The sequence below is a fragment of the Oryctolagus cuniculus genome, chromosome 3 (assembly GCF_964237555.1).
Source record: "Oryctolagus cuniculus chromosome 3, mOryCun1.1, whole genome shotgun sequence".
Lineage (NCBI taxonomy): Eukaryota > Metazoa > Chordata > Mammalia > Lagomorpha > Leporidae > Oryctolagus > Oryctolagus cuniculus.
This window is the reverse complement of record NC_091434.1, coordinates 148,074,028-148,095,115: the sequence shown is the minus strand read 5'-3', so window position 1 is coordinate 148,095,115 and position 21,088 is coordinate 148,074,028. Positions and strand designations below refer to the sequence as shown.

The following is a 21,088-nucleotide window of genomic DNA, read 5'->3' as shown; positions in this document are numbered from 1 at the left end:
CAAAAGTTCATATCATCCTCATGCTAAGTAGTAATCGGGATTTCTTTGCAATTCTTTGAGATATTGTTAAACTCAATAATTTCTGAACATAGTATTCTATCTTACATGATATTTTATATATTGCTAGTTCAGTACTTACTCTATTGGGTTGTATTTTTTTCTCATCTTTATTTTTTGAATATATAAGATATTAATTTTCTAAAGTCAAAACTATAGTGAAAGTTGTACTCAGATATTCCATGCCTTCCTTAAAGCATTCATTTTGCAAGTTTTCTGAAATTTCATTAGTTTCTGTTTTAGCTTCCTTGATTTGTTTTTGCAAAAACAAACATAAATGAAAATGAGAATTACTTGAAATTTTCAGAGATCATTCTTACTTTGTTTTAAAATATTGGCAAGTTTTTTTTTTTTTTTTTTTATTTGAGAGGCAGAGAGAAAAAGGAATTCAACAAATAGAGAACTCCCAAAATACCCACAGTAGCTGCAGCTGGACCAGGGCAGAAGCTAGGAGCTGGGGACACAATCCAGGTCTCCAATAAGAATAGCCAAAAACCCTCCCAGGATCTGCATTAGCAAGAAACAAGTTAGGCGCCAGAATTGGGAATGGAACCATGTACTCCAACATATGATACAGGCATGTAATTTCTAGACTAAAAATGTTTAGGAGCAGGTGCTCAATAAACCTTTCTCAATTGTTGAGCTAATATTATTCCAAAAAATGGAAGAAAGTATAAAATATTTGAATAACCTGATAACATATTTGCCTACTCATGAACATAGATGCAAACTCATACACACTTATCACTCATAGATACCATATGTGTGAATTCACCTTCTTGCCGAAATTTATTTACAACTCCAGAATCAAGCTTGTGGCCCTGTCCACAGAGGCAGCATTATGATAAATTTGAGTCACCCTGTACACACCTTCCCAGCCAAGGTCAAACAAGCCAAGCTTCAGCTTCCTTTTCACAGCTGTCATACGTAACTAAATATCCTTTTATAGTGACATTTATGTATAATACCAGTTTTTTTTTTCCATTTTCATGCTTTTTACTGTTGATTTTGCTTTTTAAATGACCTCAAAGCATGTTGTTGAAGTCCAGTGTCCTAAGCATAAGAAGTCTGTCTTGTTACACTTTACAGAAAATACGTTACTTAACCTTCAGGTATGAGTTATAATGCTATTGGCCATAAGTTCAGTGTTAGTGAATCAACAATATATATAATAAAATGTCTTTAAACAGAAACATTTCCAGGATATATGTTAATCTAGTTATAAAAATGTGACCAAAAATATAACTCCATACCTCTCCTAGGAACCTGCTTTAGCATTTGCAGTAACTATAAAATATAACTACCACAAATAGCATGAATTGACCACCTATAAACACAAATATATATTATATTATATATGAGACAGATCCTTTAATGTGGAGAAGAGAGTATATCAGAACCAGATTTGGTCTTATGCAAGAATTCAAGGTTGATTTAACACTGTCAAATTAACTAATGATCTCTACCACATAAAGCAGATGTGTATTTCAATAAATGTACAGAATTCATTTGATAAAATTCAATATACCTTTGTTTTAAAACTAAAACCAAAATCTACCTAAGCATTAAAGGAATTTGTTCATCTTTATCAAAAGCAGTGTACAAAAACTACAACAATAATTATATTTAATGGTTAAACACTAGAGTGTTCCCTCCAAGATGGAGATAGCAGTGCCAACCTGTATACTTCTGTACCAGAAGTCCTGAGCGGAACGGTAAAGTGTGTGTGTGTGGAGGGGGGAGTTGGTTGGTGGGTAGGCAGGAAAGGAAGAAATACAAAGAAATAGAAAAGGAAAAAATAGGTAAACTTTTGAGTTAAAGGATATATTGTAGAACTGCTGGATGTAAAAAAATCAATGCATGAAAATCACTTTTTAAATAACAGTAAGGTTTATTTAAGAGGGTGAGAAAGGTAACATTAGTAGTCTGAAAAACTATGAGATACCAAGATAAATCCAACAAAAAATATGAGATCTTTCTCAGAAAAAATGCTGAAGCTACTGGAATCAAACAAAAATATTGAATTTTTAAATTCAAAGAAAAAAAAGTGTTCCATAATGTAAAAATAATTCTTCTGGGGCTATGTTGTGGTGTAGCGGGTAAAGACACTGCCTGCAGCGCCAGCATCCCATATGGATGCCAGTTCAAATCCTAGCTGCTCCACTTCAGATCCACTTTCCTGCTAATGTGCCTGGGAAAGTAACTGATGATGGCTCAAGAGCTTGGGCCCTTGCACCCACTTGGGAAACTGACAAGAAGCTCCTGGATTCAGCCTGGCCCCGCTTAGTTTGTTGCGCTGCAGCCATTTGGGGAGTGAACCAGGGGGTGGAAGATTTCTCTCTGTTTCTCTCTCTTTCTCAAAAATAAAATAAATCATTGTAAAAAAAATAATTCTTCACAAATCATAAGTCCCTGTGGGATGTGTTGTGTATAGATACCACTATATAGGAATGAAAGTGAATTATAGAAGCACAGGTAACTTTCAGAAGCACAATTTTAAATGATGGAAACACATCACAAAAACAAATGTGTGCTGTAAAGCCAAACTACTATTTAGGCTGTGGAAAAAAGTCAAGAAAATGGTTATCACTAGAATTAGGGTAATAGCTACCATTATAGAAAGAGGTGAGGAGTGTCATCAGGGAGGGTCATTCTTAAGCCAGTAGGCAATGTTTTACTTCTTGAGCTGGGTGATAATTACTTGACTATTCACTATGTGACTATGCTTTAAACTGAACATCTATATTTTACACAAATAGAAAAGTAAGTAGCTCAACCAAAGAAGTTGAAATGGACTAAGTACATTAATGAGTATTGATATAAATTAGCTAATCTGTGATATAAGGTTATTGGTAATTATACCATCATGCTGAATTAACTTGAAGGATTCTGAATACTTCTTCCAAGTAGAAAATTCAACTTGCAAGAAGCATATCTTAAGAATATCATAAATTTGTTAATACTTAGTTTACTAGAATCTTTAGTATAGAATTTGATGTGGCAGAAATTCTTCTTTTATTGTGCACAGGAAGATGATTAGTTTTCATCTATAACATAATAATCACTAACAGTAACATCTACCATTTTGTGCACACTATCAACCAGGAGCATTGAGTCAGGAATTGACTCAATTTTGTCGTTTAATACTAAAAACAAACTTCAATGTAAAGGCACCATTATTAGGTGCCTTGTTATTAGGTATCAATATTAGGGACAGAATCAGTATTCGGTCTTTAGTTTTTCTGATTCCAGAACTCTTGTTACATATAGCATTGATTGAGGATTAAAATGATGATCTAGTGGTATATATCATATTATATATTATAAAGTCTCTTTTGTTCTAACTGGTTGTGATCTTAGTATTCAACTCTACATTCATTCAACAGCAGTGTCAGATCCATGCCAGCCATCATTTCTCTGGCTCCAGATAGGAGAAGCTTGTAACCAATGGGGCAAGTTTGCTGGCTTCTTTCTTTCTTGGAACTATTGTGTGCTTTCAGAACCACTAAACTTAATTCAACTTTTACAAATGATTATTTTTTATAGGAATCACACAGTTTACATAGTAATCTGCTCTCAGATTGTCTGCCGTACATAAAATTACATCTGTGCCTCAGAAGCAGCTATTTTCACTGGGAGAGTAGTTATTCCTTGCGAAAACTCACACTCATCTGATGTCTTAGTCAAAATTAATCATTTGCTTTATAGAGAAAAATCAAAACTAAATGTAAAATTGCTACTGATATTATCATATATCTATTCTCAGATGAGTCCTCAATTGATTTTATTGGCAAAAATCTTTCATTGGCCCTTATTTTATGGTACTATAAAATGCTGTATACTTTATTAGGGAGGTCCTTTATAGTTGGCTTATAATAAAACTGTAGTTGTACTTATTTCCATAAAATGTTAGGATATTAAGGTCCTGATTAAAAATATAACCTTCATTTGTTGTGTTTCTTCTCTGAAAAAATCCTCAGATTGTTTTGATTTACATTGCCTTTTTCATGAGCTTACACTATTATCTGTAGTTTAACACCTTTTTAAGGAGAAATGCTAGCTTATGTATGAGGGAGAAAAGCTGAACAGGCTCTCTGCTTTTTAAAGTATCCAAGATTCTTTTCTAATATGTAGTAATGAATTGTTAAAACTATTTTATAGTTTTATTTTAATATCAGTTGAAATGGCATATGTCTGAAGTCAACATAACCATGTTTTTATTTTTGCTTTATTGTTTGTTCATTGGGACTACCAACTTGGGACAAAATTCACTGTTTTCTTTTATCTGTACTTGTTGCTATGTTTAGTCTCATTTTGACTAAATTTGCTATGTTTTTCAATTGTCGGGCATGAGGAAAGCACTGGATACAATTAGAAATTTTCATAACTTACAGAATACTACTGTTCATGGTGTTTTCTCTTTTGTCCTTTTAAATCTCTGAACAAATTATTGTTGCTTCCAAAGGTTAAAATGTAGTCTGAGAATCTGAAGCCCTTTCAAGTTTTGTACAGGAAGAAAAATTTTCATAAAAAAACTGTCATTTATCTTTTCTACCTCTCATTCTATCATGAACATAGGATCATGTTTTCCAGAGACTACATGTTAGTGATACTGCAGCAGGTGAACACAAAAGCAGATATTAGAACCATTGGTCTTTTACTAAGCCAGACTTTAAAAAAACTTGAAAAAAATTATAAAAGTCTCACTTCTTATCCTTTTTCCAAATCTAGCATTTTAAAAATATTCTTAAAAGCTTTCCATGTTAATGTGAAGTATGGTAATTATTGATAAAAACCAATACAAAGCTGTATGGCATCCTCAGTAATTTTTACATATTTAAAGGGCCCTGAGATCAAAAAGTTAAAGAGCTAGTAACCTACATGACCTTTTTTACTTTCAAGTATTTGAGATTTTTCTTTATTGCCTTTTATAACCTAAAATTCTTGTTCGCAGGTTGCTACAAGCCTCAGGAAAGATCAGATTACTTGATGTTGGCAGCTGCTTTAACCCATTTTTGAAGTTTGAAGAATTTTTAACTGTTGGCATAGACATTGTACCTGCTGTAGAGGTATGCAAAGTTTTGTTTTCATACTTGAATATTAGTGTATATATATTTACAGAGGAAAAGGACTGTCCTATGTGTCTGAAACAGCAAATACATTTCCTATGTACTAGATGATATTATTTACTTCAAAAGAAAAAAATTATGTGGTGAAAATTTGAGCATTTAATTAACCAATAGTAATGTGACCAGTACCGTGTTTGTATTTGTTTTGTTCTGTGTTCATCTAAATAACTAAAATTTGGCACTATGCTATAATAAAACCATTATGACCCAGAAACTTGTGTGGATTGCAGAGAATCCAGATGGCTTCAGTGTTGTGCTTTGTGTTTTGTTTGATTTGGATTTTTTTAATGTCTCTTTCTGAAATGTACAGTGTTGTAGACATATGATAGAATCAGTAGAAAGAGACAAGGCTATTAGAATCTGCCAGAACTGTATTAAATGCACCTATATATACTTGAGTAGGTTAAAAATACTTAACTGATATAGACTGTTACTCTACATTTACTAGAGAATTTCAAGAGTAACTTGGCCTTGCACATTATGGGTCCTTAGTAAATGACATTGTCTTTCCCTTTGATAATATTCCAATAAGTCAGTTATTGTGGTGCTGTCAGTTCAGTCAGTGAAGCAGAATCACCTCAATCCTTACCAGTTTTTTTTTTTTTTTAATCCTGTTCATACAATTCCAAGAGTTTGTTAAGATTATTTTTGATGGCAGATACAGGGCAGGCACATTCTTTATTTATATTAGTAAAAAATTAGGTATTTTTCCTGAATAATAAATTCATAATGTTTTCCATTTTACTTTTGATATAAATAAAAATATTTAATACAGGTATAAAAACAGCCTTATACATTAAAATTTTAATATTATAAAGTATAAATTACAGTATAAACTCCTTGGACTAGGGATTTTCCCCCCTCTACTGCTCTATTACTAACACATAGAAAAGTGCTTTATTTTTTTTTAAGTAAAATAATGGACTCTTTCAACCTAGTTCTCCAGGTCTCTGAGTCTCAGGTTAGTTATGCATAATATGTCATAGGATATTGTAATGTTTCCTTGGCAAAAAATATTTAAAAGCACCTAGCACTATACCTGTTATATATTGAGTACTAGAAAAAATTGCTTGCTATTACTGAAAAGTTCCTGCATGAAGATTTAAATATTATCTTGTTGGGCATGACTCTTAATTTGATCTATATGACTAATACTGAGGAACAAGAAAATGTAAAACCATCACTATTATCTGTCCATCCTAAAGACAAATATCTGACTACAGTAAAATAGCTATTCTTGCTAAAGAGAATTTCTGACACCAGGAGCTATAGTTTTAAGTGTAAGTGGCTTTGTGCATGCATTCTCTTTTCTTCCTTTTTCAAGGTATACTGTAGAAATGTTCCTTAAAGATTGCTGGGAATTGATGACTATTTGTTCTGAACCTGGAGCTTAAATATGTTTAAAATACTACATTTATTTATAGGTAGAGCTATAAACCTTTATATAGTCACTAGGAAAGAAAAGAACCCTCTAAGTAGTTTTAAAACAAAGTAAAAATACTGGGCCGGCGCCGCGGCTCACTAGGCTAATCCTCCGCCTAGCGGCGCCGGCACACCGGGTTCTAGTCCCGGTTGGGGCGCCGGATTCTGTCCCGGTTGCCCCTCTTCCAGGCCAGCTCTCTGCTGTGGCCAGGGAGTGCAGTGGAGGATGGCCCAGGTGCTTGGGCCCTGCACCCCATGGGAGACCAGGAAAAGCACCTGGCTCCTGCCATCGGATCAGCGCGGTGCGCCGGCCACAGCGCGCCGGCCGCGGCAGCCATTGGAGGGTGAACCAACGGCAAAGGAAGACCTTTCTCTCTGTCTCTCTCTCTCACTGTCCACTCTGCCTGTCAAAAAAAAAAAAAAAAAAAAAAAAAAAAAAAAAAAAAAAAAAACAAAGTAAAAATACTTACTATTCCAGCCAAGGTAAAATAAAAAAGACAACATTTATCTAATTTCTACCTAAAATAACCCAAAAAGTGAACAAAACATGTAAAATAGTTTACATGACACCAGAATAATTTTTAAAGACTGTGATCCCTGAGAGGTAAAAAATAAATGTGATGAGCCATATAGTTACACCTGTATATTTCCTTGAGAGAATTTCCTGGGCATGACAATGAGAGAAGAACCCAAGCAGAGCCCAGTCAGTTTTCTGAGTTCTGGAACTGGCATGGAGCTAAGTATAATTAGAGCTGAGTGCTAAGCAGCATTTGTGTATGAGATTGGAAAAGGTATTACTTGAAAGGATTAAAAGTGAGAGTGCCTCACACTCAAACAGGCTTATTTTAGCCTGTTCCCACCAGCCATACAAGAAAACTCAAGATTCACAAGGCATTGGGTAGCCTACAGAGAAGGTTCTTTCCTCAGTAATGAAGAATAATTAGGAAGGTGAGGCTCAGGCTATAACTGTGTTCTAACAAATCTTGAAAACAAGACACAGAAGATCTAGTTGTCTTCAGCTATATTGGTGCCATCCTAAAATAGAGGTCAAGCATATGTATAGATAATCTAGAGCTATCCAGTACCATCAAGATAATTCAACGTATCTGGTATCCCAAAAGGAAATTATCAGTTATGCAGTGAAATAAGAAAATTGGAACCACAGTGAGGAAATAAGTCAACCAACAGTACAAACTCGGAACTGATAGAGGTATTAAAATTAGGAAACAAACACATTAACGTGCAGATATTGCAGTTTGAAAAAAATTCTTTGAGCTAGACAGTTATGATTTGTGCACATCTGTGTGTTTCATGCTTCAAGGAACACCAAAATTACCAGCAGACTACTAGAAGCTAGGCACAGGCGTGGGATAGATTCTTCTTCATAGTCTTCACAAAGAAGCAATCCTTATTCACATCTTGATCTTGGATATTACCCAGGATCTGAAAATTGTGAGTGTATTCCATACATACCAAAAGGTTAGACATAAAAGGTTTTTAAAAATGACCAAAATTTAACTTCTAGAGATGGGTACTACAATATGTGATATGAAACACCTACTAGATGAGATTTATACCTACTAAATATTGCAAAAAGAAAGTTGAATTGAAAGCATTCAAATGTAAACTGTCCAAAATGAAATAGTGGTTAGAACAAGTGGTTAGACATTTTAAGCAGCTAAATAATGAGCACAATGGAATCCTCAAGAGGGGCTGTGGAGGAACTTTAACATAATGGCAAGGGGTTATTCCAAATTTTACAAAAGCTATTAAACTACAAGTTGAAGAAGCTCAACAAATCCTAACAAAATAGGAAGAAATTACAAAAGGAACATCAATATCAAACTTCTAAAACTAGTGATAAACTTTTAAAAGTACCTAGAAAATTTAAAAGATATGTTAAAATACTAAAAGAAAAAAACAAAACTTGTCATCTGGCATTTCAGATCTTCCAGGCATCCTATAATTGAAGAAATTCAACAGCAACAAACTTGTATTACAAGAAATGCTGAAGGTATTACAGCTAAATGGAAACATGAGTGTAGTCCTATACAAAAGAATTAAGAGTACTGAAGTGATAACTACATGGTGAAAGTGTAAAAGATTTTCTTTTTACTTAAAATATCATTGTTATGGGTTGAATTTTGTACCTCCCCACACACCTCCAGACAAAAAAAAAAAAAAAAAAAAAAGATAAGGAGTCCTAACTCCAGTATTTGGTTTTATTTAAAGATAGGGGCCTCACAAATAATATCATCAGGGTAGCCCTTAATCCATTGTGACTGTGGTGTCCTTATTAAAAGGAGACATTGGGATGTAGAAACAAGCACACAGATTAGGACTTCATGAAGGCAGAGATCAGAGTAATGCATCTAGTAAGCCAAAGAATACCAAAAATTTCCAGTCAACCAACTAAATTAAAGAAAGGCAGAGGCCATGAAGCAGGTGCTCCCTCACCATCCTCAGAAAAAAGAACCTTTCTGACATCTTGGACTTCTAGACTCTGGAACAGTGAGAAAATAAATCTTATTTAAGCCACCTAGTTTATAGTGCTTCATTAAAACAACCCTAGCAAACTGCTACAACTATTGGGAGGAGGCTATAATCAGGTGCAACTAAAATCTATGAAAATAGCGCAGAGGATGGGATGGGAAAATTGGAAATACACTACCATAGGTTCTTATACATGAAGTGGCATATCATTTGAAATACTAAAGCAGTCACTAATATAAACAGTTATAGTTAATAAGCCACTAAGAATATAAAACAGAATAAAAATTTCAATTAATCCAAAGATAACAGTAAAAGAGGAAACAGGAAACAAGTGAAGACAAATTTTTAACAAAGATTATAAATTTAAACTTAGGCTACATGCCCATCTTTAATTATTGATAAACTTAACAGTTAAAATACTGGTTGAGACACTTAACGTCCTATATCAGACTGCTTGAGTTCAAGTCCCAGCTCCACTCCTGATTCCACCTTCCTGCTGATGCACACCTTAGGTGGCAGCAGGTGATGCCTAAGTAGTTGAATCTGTATAACCCACATGGGAGAACTGGTTGAATTCTCAGCTTTGGGCTTCAGCCCAGTCCCGACCAGGCCATTGCAGGCATTTGGGAAGTGAACCAGCAACAGTAGACTGAATAAAGAAATTATGGAATATGTACTCTATAGAATACTATACAGCAGTAAAAAACAATGAAATCCGGTCATTTGCAACAAAATGGAAGAATCTGGAACACATCATGCTGGGTGAAATAAGCCAGTCCCAAAGGGACAGATATCATATATTCTCCCTGATGGGTGATAAGTAACTGAGAACCAAAAAAGGAAACCTGTTGAAGTGAAATGGACACTATGAGAAGCAGTGACTTGATCAGCCCTTGTCCTGTCGAGGAACAACATACTATTTTATTCCTTTTAGTATTTTTTTATCTACTTAATATCATTGATTGAATTCTTTAATTAACACACAGTTATTCTTAGGCATTTAAAATTAACTGAAAAGTGATCTCTGTTGAATATAAGAGTGGGAATAAGAGAGGGAGGAGATGTACAGTTCTGCACATGTGCACTCGGACTTACCGCTAATGGTAGAGCTAGAAACATGCCAGGGGATTCCAATTCTGTCCCATCAAGATTGCATGTACCAATGACATCTCACTAGTCCAAGTGATCAATTTCAGTCCATAAGTGATCATAATGATAGGATTAAGTGTCCAAAGGATCACATAAATAAGACTAGTGTCTGCTAATACTAACTGATAAAATTAAAAAGGAGAGAACGATCCAACATGGGAAGCGGGATACACAGCGGACTCATAGAATGGCAGATGTCCTAAACAGCACTCTGGCCTCAGAATCAGCCCTTAAGGCATTCAGATCTGGCTGAAGAGCCCATGAGAGTATTTTAGGCATGGAAAGCCAAGACACTCTGGCAAGAAAAAAATGACATAGATGAAACATCTCTGTGAGTGAGATCCCAATGGAAAGAACGGGCCATTCAAGAAGGAGGTACCTTTCTCTGAAGGGAGGAGAGAGCTTCCACTTTGACTGCCTTGTGTAAATAAGATCAGAGTTCATGAATTGAAGAGGCTTCCATAGCCTTAGCAGCTCATGACAAGAGCCTTGGGTGATTACTGATGTCGTAAATAAGATTGTCAGTTGTTAAATCAACAATGGGAGTCACCATGCACCTACTCCCCATGTAGGATCTGTGTCCTTAATGTGTTGTACTATGTGAATTAACGGTAAAACTACTACTCAAACAGTACTCTATACTTCGTGTGTCTGTGTGGGTGCAGTCTGTAGAAATCTTTACTTAATATATATTAAGTTGATCTATATATATAAATAATTGAAAGTGAATTATGACGACGAATGTATAACATGGAGTGGGAGATGGGAGGGTTGTGGGTGGGAAGAAGGTTATGAGGAGAAAAAGCCGCTATAATCCAAAAGTTGTACTTTGGAAATTTATATTTATTAAATAAAGTTGAAAAGAAATAATTAGTGCCTACATCAAGAAATTGGAACAGCATCAAATAAATGATCTCACAGTATATCTCACAGATGTATAAACAGCCAACGCCTTGGCTGAGAAGAACTTCTAAGATCAATGCCATTCACAACAGCTACAAAAAAGAAAAATCAAATACCTTGGAATACATTTAACCAAGGTTGTCCAAGATGTCTATGATGAGAGTTACAAAAAATTAAGGAAAGAAGTAGAAGATACCAAAAATGGAATAATCTCCATGTTCATCGATTAGAAGAATCAGTATCATCAAAATATCCATACTATCAAAGGCAATTGACAGATTCAGTGTGATGTCAATCAAAATGATGCTGAAATTCATATGAAAACACAGGAAACCCTGAATAGCTAATGTAATCTTATACAACAAAATCAAGATGGAGGCAAAATACCAGATTTAAAGACATACTACAGTGCTGGCGCCATGGCTCACTTGGTTAATCCTCCGCCAGCAGCCCATATGAATGCCGGGTTCTAGTCCTGGTTACTCCTCTTCCAGTCCAGCTCTCTGCTGTGGCCTGGGAAGGCAGTGGAGGATGGCCCAAGTGCTTGGGCCCTGCACCCACATGGGAGACCAGGAAGAAGCACCTGGCTCCTGGCTTCGTTTCAGCGCAGCTCCAGCCATTGCAGCCAATTGGGGAGTGAACCAATGGAAGGAAGACCCCCCCCCCCTCTCTGCCTTTCTTCTCTCTGAGTTTCAAATAAATAAATAAAATAAAAATCTTAAAGAAAATAAAAAGACATACTACAGGGCAGTTATAATCAAAACAGCCTGGTACTGGTAAAAAACAGTTGGATAGACCAATGGAACAGAATAGAAACACCAGAAATCATTCCAAATATCTACAACCAACTTAACCTTTGACAAAGGAGCTAAAATCAATCCCTGGAGCAAAGACAATCACTTCAACAAATATTGCTGGGAAAGCTCGATCTCCACATGCAGAAATACAAAGTAAAACCCCTACCTTGCACCTTATACAACAGTCCACTCAAAATAGATCAAAGACCATCAAATTGCATAAGCAATCAAAGCCAAAATTCACTAAAGTGATTACATCAAATTGAAAAGCTTTGCACTGCAAAAGAAACACTCAGCAGAGAAGCAACCAACAGAATAGGAGAAATTATCTGCAAACTATGCCACTGATAAAGGATTAATATCCAGAATATATAAAGAGCTCCAGAAACTCAACCACAACTAAACAAATAACCCAGTTAGGTAATGTGCAAAGGAATTAAGCATTTTTCAAAAGAGGAAATCCAAATGGCCAACAGACACGTGAAAAAAAATGCTTAGGGTCATTTCCCATCAGGGAAATGCAAATCAAAACCATAATGAGGTTTCACTTCACCCCCGTTAGAGTAACTTTCATATAAAAAATCAGCAAGTAACAAATGCTGACTAGGATGTGGGGAAAAATATACCCTAATCCACTGTTGATAGGAATGTAAACTGGTGAAGCCAATATGGAATACAGTATGCAGGGACTTCAGAAATCTGAATATAGGCCTCTCATATGACCCAGCCATCGCACTCTTGGGAATTTACCCAAGTGAAATATAATTAGCATATGAAAGAGTTATCTGTACCCCCATGTTTATTGCAGCTCAGTTGACAATATATAAGACATGGATTCAACCTAAATGCCCCTCAACTGAAGACTGGATAAAAAAATTAATGGGATATGTACACCATGGAACACTACACAGTGATTTAAAATATCCAATCATTTGCAACAAAATGGATGAAACTGGAAAACATCATTCTTAGAAAAATAAGCCATTCCAAATGGGCAAATACCATATGATCTCTCTGATCTGTGACAACTAATTAGAGTACCTGAAAGGCAACCTGTAGAAATTAAATTGATTTTACTTTGAGAAACAATGACTTATAACAACCCTTGAGGAATATTTACTTTTATACTATTTGTTGAACTCTTTACTTAACATTGAGTTAATCATATGTGTCTAAACATAATTGAAAATATCTTAGTAAAAAAAAATAAGAGTGGGAATAGGAGAGGGAGGAGAAAGAGGGGTCGGTACAGTGGGAAGAATCACTATGTTCCCAAAGTTGTAATTATGAGATATATGAAGTTTGTATTCCTTAAAAGGTTTCTGGGGAAAAAATAATTTTTTATAAAAAGGATAATATAACATGGCTATTTTAGAGTTTCTGCAGGAGGGCAATATTAATGTTCAAAAATCAATCAATCTATTTGCTGTATTCACTCACCAAAAAGAAAATCATGTGATCATCTTGTTAAACATAGAGAAAGCATTTGATAAAATCCAACATCCTTTCCTAATAAAAGACACTGGTAACATTTGAAGGGAATTTCTTCAACAAGATAGAAGGTTTAAAAAAAAAAAAGAAACCCTACAGCTTCTTAATGGTAGAAAAGAAATGCTTTTTCCCACGCTAAGATAAGGAAGGATATCTATTCTCACCACTTCTATTTAGTATTGTACTGGAAGTTCTTACAAATGCGATAAAATGAGAAGAAACTGATAAAAGACATTCGAATTAGAATGGAAGAAATTACCCTTATTCCCAGATGACCTTGATCATTTATTAGATTATGCCATGGAAGATATTAGAAGTAGTGAGTTAGGAGGGTTGCAAAGATATGTGATTAATATACAGAATTATATTTGTTTATATTTACTGATAGCAATCAGAATTTGAATTTTAAAATAGTACCACTAATGGTAGCATAAAAATAAAAACTTTGACAAGTGTACACAATAAATATTTAACATAAATGGCAATATGTAGAAAAATCTGTATACTGAAAACTACAATTTGAGAGAAATTGAAGAACTGATAGATCTACTATGTTTTTTTGGAGGAGACAATATTATCTGCATGCCAGTTTTCCCCAAATTAATCTGTTCACTGAGGATTGCATGGAATCTAATCAGACTTTTTGTAGAAATATGAAATTTTATTCCAAACTTTGTGTGGAAATTCAGGGCAGCTAGAATAGCTCAAAGAAATGCTGGTAAAAGTACTAGAGAGTAACACTATCTGATTCAGAACTTATTATAAAACTATAATAATCAAGACAGGGTGGTATTAGAGTCAGCATTTGACCTGGCAGTTAAGGCACCTGCATCACATAATGAAGTACTTGAGTTCCACATCTACCTACCGCTCCTGACTCCAGGCTCCTCCTCACAGGACTATAGTAGTCAACCATGATAGCTTAAGCAGTTGAGTTCCTTCAACCTCACAGGATACTTGGGTTGAGTTCCCAGCTCCCAGCTTTGACCTGGCCCAGTCCTCGTCATTTGTGACATTTGAGTAGTGAACCAGTGGGTGCGGCTCTGCCCCATCTCATTCCAGCATTCTGCTAACGCAGGCCTTGGTGGACTCAAGTAGTTGAGTTCCTGCCATCCACATGAGAGACCTAGATTGAGGCCCCTTCTTCTGGTTTCTCTCTGTATCTCTGCCTCACAATTATTTTTAAATATAAAAGATGCTGTTGAGAGAATACAAGACAAGCTGCCTCATATTGAGAAAAATATTTGCAAGTCATACCTCTGAAACAGGATTGACTCATATCCAGAATGTTAAAAAATTAAAATTCCTTAAGAAAATGATTTTTCAAATTTAAAGCAAACTAATTATTTTTAAATGGGTAAAAGATTTGAACAATTACTGAAGATACACAAATAACAAATAAGGCTGTTTAAGAAGATAAACCTCAAAACTCATTAGGAAAAAGAAACAGTATACCACAGCACACTTACTACAAATTCTAAAATTAAAAAGACTGGCTATACCAAGAATTGATGAGGAAGTGGAGGAACTGAATCTTTTGTGTACACATAGTATATAGCTTTTTAAAATAGCTTATGGGTTTCTTTAAGTTATACATATACTTACTGTAAAATCTCACCCACCCTCCTCTCCTGGGTATTTACCCAGGACAAATGAAAGCATGTCCATTCAGACAGACACTGGACATGAATAGTCAAAGCAGCTTGAGTTGTAATACCAAACAACTGGAAACAACCTGTGTTGTATCTTTAATACTATGGGATACTATTCAGCACACACAAAAGAAGGGGGAAGATACTATTAATACTTGCAAAAAGGGTAGATCTCAAACTGATTATTCCTAGTGAGAGAAACTAGGAAAAGAAGATTAAACATTCCAGCCTCCTATAACACAGAGCTTGGGAGGCAGCAATGATGGAAAGACTAGTTGAGTGCAAGCCATCTATGTGGGAGATTTGGGTTGAGGCCGCATCTCTTTTTCTGTAGGCATTTGAGTTAACCAAATAGGAACTCTTGCCCTGTTTCACAAATAAAATTTTTTTAAAAACTATGTATTTCAATAAAGTCAGTTACACCTCAGTAAAACTTTCCTTAAAAGGGGGGGGGGGATAGGAAAACAAGAATCTTATTTCTGATAATACAATGTTACGTATCACTTTCCTCAATAGACAATCCAGATGATTATGTGACAAACCTGTCTGTCCACTAACAAGTATGATACTAAGGTATTAGCCCATGTTTCTGTTAATAGCTATTGCTAGGGTAGGTATCTGTCCTACACAGTCAAGACATCTGTTCCTGTATTAGTAACTGGGTTCTGTAACTGATCTCTGGCTCCTAACTCCACCTTCATGCTAATGCAGACCCAGAGAGGCAAGCAGTGACAGCTCAAGTAATTGGGCTCCTGCCAACCATGCAGGAAACCTAGATTGAATTCTTGATGCTCAATTTTGGCTCAGGCTGTTGTGGGCATTTGGGGAAGTAAACCAGTGGATGGGACCTGGCTTAGTCGCACATGCACTTGCTCTCTCTCCCATAGATTTTTTTAAAAGGCACAAGCTGTGTAGCCTCCAAAATAACTATGGGATTGGCATTGTGCTGTAGCGGGTAAGCCACCACATGCAATGCAGGCATCCCAAATGGGCACTGGTTCGTGTCCCGGGTGCTCCACTTCCAATCCAGATCCCTGCTAATGGCCTGGGAAGAGCAGCAGAAGATGACCTAAGTGCTTGGGTCCCTGCCACCCTTATGGGAGACCTAGAAGAAGCTCCTGGCTCCTGGCTTCGGCCTGGCCCAGCGCTGGCCCTTCCAGCCATCTGGAGAGTGAACCAGCAGATAGAAGACACCTCTCTGTTTCTTGCTCTATGTAATTCTTTCAAAATAAATAATAAATAATGCTACTTAAGAATAATTTTTACTTAATTTTAAAATTCTTAATTCTGAACTTCTATATACTTTTTTTAAAACGATTTATTTATTTAAAAGTCAGAGTTACACAGAGAGAGAGGTCTTCCATCCATTGGTTTACTCCCCAGTTGGCCACAATGGCTGGAGCTGCACCAACCCAAAGCTAGGGGCTAGGAGCTTCTTCCAGGTCTCCCATGTAGGTGCAGGGGCCCAAGGACTTGGAGCATCATCATCTGCTTTCCCAGGCCACAGCAGAAAGTTGGATTGGAAGAGGAGCAGCCGGGACTAGAACCGGCGCCCATATGAGATGCCGGCACTGCAGGCGGCGGCTTTACCCACTACGCCACTGCGCCAGCCCCATGCATACTTCTAATATACAGCAAATTTTGCCATGTTGTTTATTCCTTTAGTTGTAGTGTTTCTATGATTATTTGACTATGCTAATTAAACTTCTAAGGATTAACTTTTTAATAGATTGAAAGCAGTATTAAGATTACTTTTTAAGAGATTAAAGTTAATGGTTTTGAAAGACATTTTTAATGACTTTAAAACATTTTGGCATCATTCTGTTTGTACAGATTTTATAATGCCTCTTTCTTCCTTCCTTCATTTGACTCATCCTTATTTCACTGTGTTTTTTGATTAAAGTTTTTATATATACACACACACATATGCATGTGTATTCTTTGTAACTGTAAATGTTAAAGTGAATGTAAATATGATTAAGCTTGGAAATCATTCTCTAATCTCTGAATTCAAATTAAATTACAAATAAGCCCTTATGACTTTTTAAAATATATATTTAAAATTATTTCTAACTTCAAGTTGTTAGAGTTGTATACATATTTTAAATGATGTCTCAAAATTCTTGGGGATTAAATACTCTGAGATTTTTGCTAGTAAAAGTTTTGTTGCATACATTTGTATACTTAATCATTTAGAAAGCAAAGGTATGTAATTGGAGCTAGAATTATATAAAAATGCTATGAGATATGAAGTTCTTTGGTATAAGTTATATAAAAAATCTAAAAGGTGGATGTGATCTGGAAGTGCTTTTTATGCTGTATTTTTCTCTTTCTACAGAGTGTTTATAAATGTGACTTCCTGAACTTACAGCTTCAGCAACCACTCCAGCTTGCACAGGATGCTATAGATGCTTTTTTGAAGCAACTAAAGAACCCTATTGATTCTCTTCCTGGAGAACTCTTCCACGTGGTTGTTTTCTCTCTCCTTCTTTCTTATTTTCCATCACCTTATCAACGATGGATTTGCTGCAAGAAAGCTCATGAACTGTTAGTGTTAAATGGCTTATTACTTATCATCACACCTGATTCCTCCCATCAGAACCGACATGCAATGATGATGAAAAGCTGGAAGATTGCTATAGAGTCACTGGGTTTTAAACGCTTCAAGTATTCAAAATTTTCACATATGCATCTGATGGCATTTAGGAAAATCTCCCTAAAAACCACAAGTGACTTGGTTAGTAGGAACTATCCAGGGATGTTGTATATTCCTCAAGATTTCAACAGTATAGAAGATGAGGAATATTCTAACCCTTCCTGCTATGTGCGATCAGATATAGAAGATGAACAATTAGCATATGGTTTCACAGAGCTCCCTGATGCTCCATATGACTCAGATTCTGGAGAAAGTCAAGCCAGCTCTATTCCTTTCTATGAGTTAGAGGATCCCATATTACTTTTAAGTTAATATATAAACAGAAGGCCCTTTCAGTCCAGACTCCTAAACTTACACTAATTGAAAATATTAACATGAACTCAGTACTTAAAACCTGGTTTGCATAGAAGAAATGCAAAGGTTTACAGAGTTTGCTATTTTTTTCTACTTCCGGATTTTAAAATTTATTCTTATATGGAAAGCTTAAAGTTTCATGCAGAGTGACTCCTGTCATAGCAAAAACCACTGTTACTTTAGCAGTTAGCACTAAGATATCATAGAAAGGTACCTTTTTGTTTTTTCCTCTTTAGTGCTACTGTGAAAAATGAAGCATAATTTGCTGTATGTTTTCCTTTTCAGTTTTTCCATGTTGACTTTAAACCATTGCAGTGGGAAACTTTAAGATATGTAGAAAGCTGTAGATTGCACTTTGACAACTCACAAATTAAATATGACACAGAGATAGATTGGCTTAGTTCTTTTGTGATGCACTTATCCTTTTTCTTTTTTTTTTTCTAACTAAATTGTTATCGATTACAGAAAGCCATTTTCTGTTCAATTTTGTCTGATGATCCAGTATTTCCTGAACTTTTTTAAATTGGTGATAATCCTTTTCCTTCTTTCTTCTATTAAAAGCTCATTTGGTAGCATCAGACATTGGGGAAAACACTTCCCCCAAAATATGTATTCTGATTTCATTAGCATGATACAGTAAACACCATTGCCAAAGTAGTATTTTCATAACTTCCTTGTTTATTTGAGCCTTGGTGTGAAGTATATTTATCGTAAGAGTTCACTTGTATCTTTTTAAAGCTTAGGTTTCATTTACAAAATTTTCTACTTACACAAGGAACAATGTAGTACTCAATACTGACCTAAAACACCTTTGTGAAAGGGTTTGCACTTGTTAAGAATTTATGTTCTATCTCAACCAACTTTGGTAGAGTCCTCGCCTTTCCATTATGGAGGTGCTGCACTACAAGTTTGAAATTATAGAGAAAATTTAGAAATAACCCTCTGCCGGTAATCTCAAAGTAATTTTGACCTTTTGGTATCCTAACTTCTATCTAAATCCTAGCAGAAATTTCTTTGAATATATAAACCATTAGTTGGCTGTGGGAATTCTCCCTTTCCACATTGATAAATGCTGTCTTTCTGAATCAGAAGCAAATGATTAAGGAGAAATATATGCCCAAACAAGACAAGATTAGTTTTAAACAATTAAGAACATTTAGTCCATATTGTCTTGTCAGTCAGCAATTGTCATGTAAACTATCATTTTTAAGAGTGCCACTGTGTGGATTTTTTTTCAAGTGGTTGTTACATTAAAATTGCCTCATACTGAGGTTTTTGCACTGAAATGTCACAGTTTCAGATTTCATGGTTAACGTTGTGTGTATGTGTATGTGTGTTTTTAAAGGAAATGCATTTTCAATAGTTGATCCTAAATTTCATAACTGCACTTCTTTATTCTGGTAAAACTGATGTTTTTGTGCTTATTGTGAATTGCTGTAGTTAACTTTAAATGTCAAACTTTATTTAGAAGTTTAAAACTTACCTTTCCAGATAAAAACAACTGAGTATGTGTACCTAATATTTCAAATTAAACTTCACAAGCTAATTAAAAGATTTAAGAATGTTAACTAACCCAGAGTCAGTTGACTAAATGCAATAAATATTGGTTGCTCAAATATTCCATAAGTAACCTAAAGTTTTTCATTTACTTTCAACAGCATAAGATTCCTTAATAATTGGGATTTTTTTGTTTCTAGTTAAGCACTGCAGGATCATGTCTTGTAATTCACTCAATATAAACAAGGAATAAAATTTTAAAAGCACTGTGTTCAGGATAATACAGTTTTTGGTAGTACCTCCTGTGTTTTATTTAGCAAAATTTAATCTTAAGAGTGAAGAAAATAGTGTTCCAAGTGAAAGTGCTTTGAAAGTAAATGAAAACAGTGCTTTTGAAGGGCAGATTAAGTATATACCTTGGAGTCAGAGTCAGCCTTTGTGTTACAGCTAAAATGTTGGTGCTATAAATTCTTCTGATTGTTTACAGATGTTCATTCTGCTTATGCTCCAAAGTGTGCATGATGTATTTTAAGTAGTACTTTAAAGAAAATTCTCTAAAACCTACCACTTACTATAAATTTATTTGAATTTATATCATTTGTTACTGTAAATTCAGCTCCTTCAAATTAGGTTGTCATAGAATTTAAGACAATGCATATTCCACCAAAGCCAACTCAATGTATAAGTGTTGAAAGATAAACAGTCATTATGGCATGGTGCCAAATCATAAATATAGAGACAAGAGAATTTAATGGGGCCTTCTGAAACTGTATAGGTACTCTTAAAGATGATTTCATTTGAATATAAAGAGTCCTCCTGGCACATTCACAAGATTCTTCAAAATTTGGTGTTTCAAAAACAAATGATAATCATTTGGTTGGATTTTTCAAGATCATGACTCAATTATGTGGTTTTATCATAGTTGCCAAGTGGTGGGAGGTAGCATTCCTGAAAATGTATGTTTGTGTTGTTGTATTTTTTCACATTTTGTGAACAAAGCACATTTATTAAAAATTTTAAATTTTCTAATTCTCTTTGTCTATAACTTATTAACTGAAAGTGTTGTAGTCTCTGACATATCTTAAGTGTTTAAGGATAGGAAATCAATTTCAAATCTGGAATGACTTTTAGAATTTTCCAAATGAGTTTCATCTAGTCAAATCCCTTAATTTCCATAAATCTATTCACTGATATCCAGAGACTTAAATGATTTCCCTGTTGCCATGCATTGTGATGTTTTTTTATGACAGAACTAGGACAGCAGTGTAAATTCTAGTTCATAGGGGTCAACTATGTGTAATTAACTACATTATCAGTTTCCTTGAAAGTTAAATATATAATTTCTTGGAGGGGAGCAGGTGAGTTTCTCATGATACGAGGTTTTTAATTCAGTGTTCATTTACATTTGTCCACAAGCAATACAATGGAGAGGTAGCAGGTAGCACAGTGATAGCAGTCCCCTACTTTCATGGAGCTTAAAACCTGATA

General features: G+C 35.1%; 1 protein-coding gene across 3 annotated transcripts in view; it reads left to right on the top strand.

Annotated features, from left to right (window-relative positions):
• SAMTOR (S-adenosylmethionine sensor upstream of mTORC1) overlaps nucleotides 1–20,629 on the top strand; it is a 103,396-nt gene extending 82,767 nt beyond the window's left edge. For all 3 annotated transcript variants that reach the window (XM_002712013.5, XM_051848893.2, XM_051848895.2), the window contains 2 exons: nucleotides 5,012–5,126; nucleotides 17,432–20,629. In XM_002712013.5, the coding sequence (XP_002712059.1) occupies nucleotides 5,012–5,126; nucleotides 17,432–18,061 (745 nt within the window). In that variant the 3' untranslated portion in view covers nucleotides 18,062–20,629. The remainder of the gene's footprint in view (nucleotides 1–5,011; nucleotides 5,127–17,431) is intronic.
• The last annotated feature ends 459 nt before the right edge of the window (nucleotides 20,630–21,088 follow it).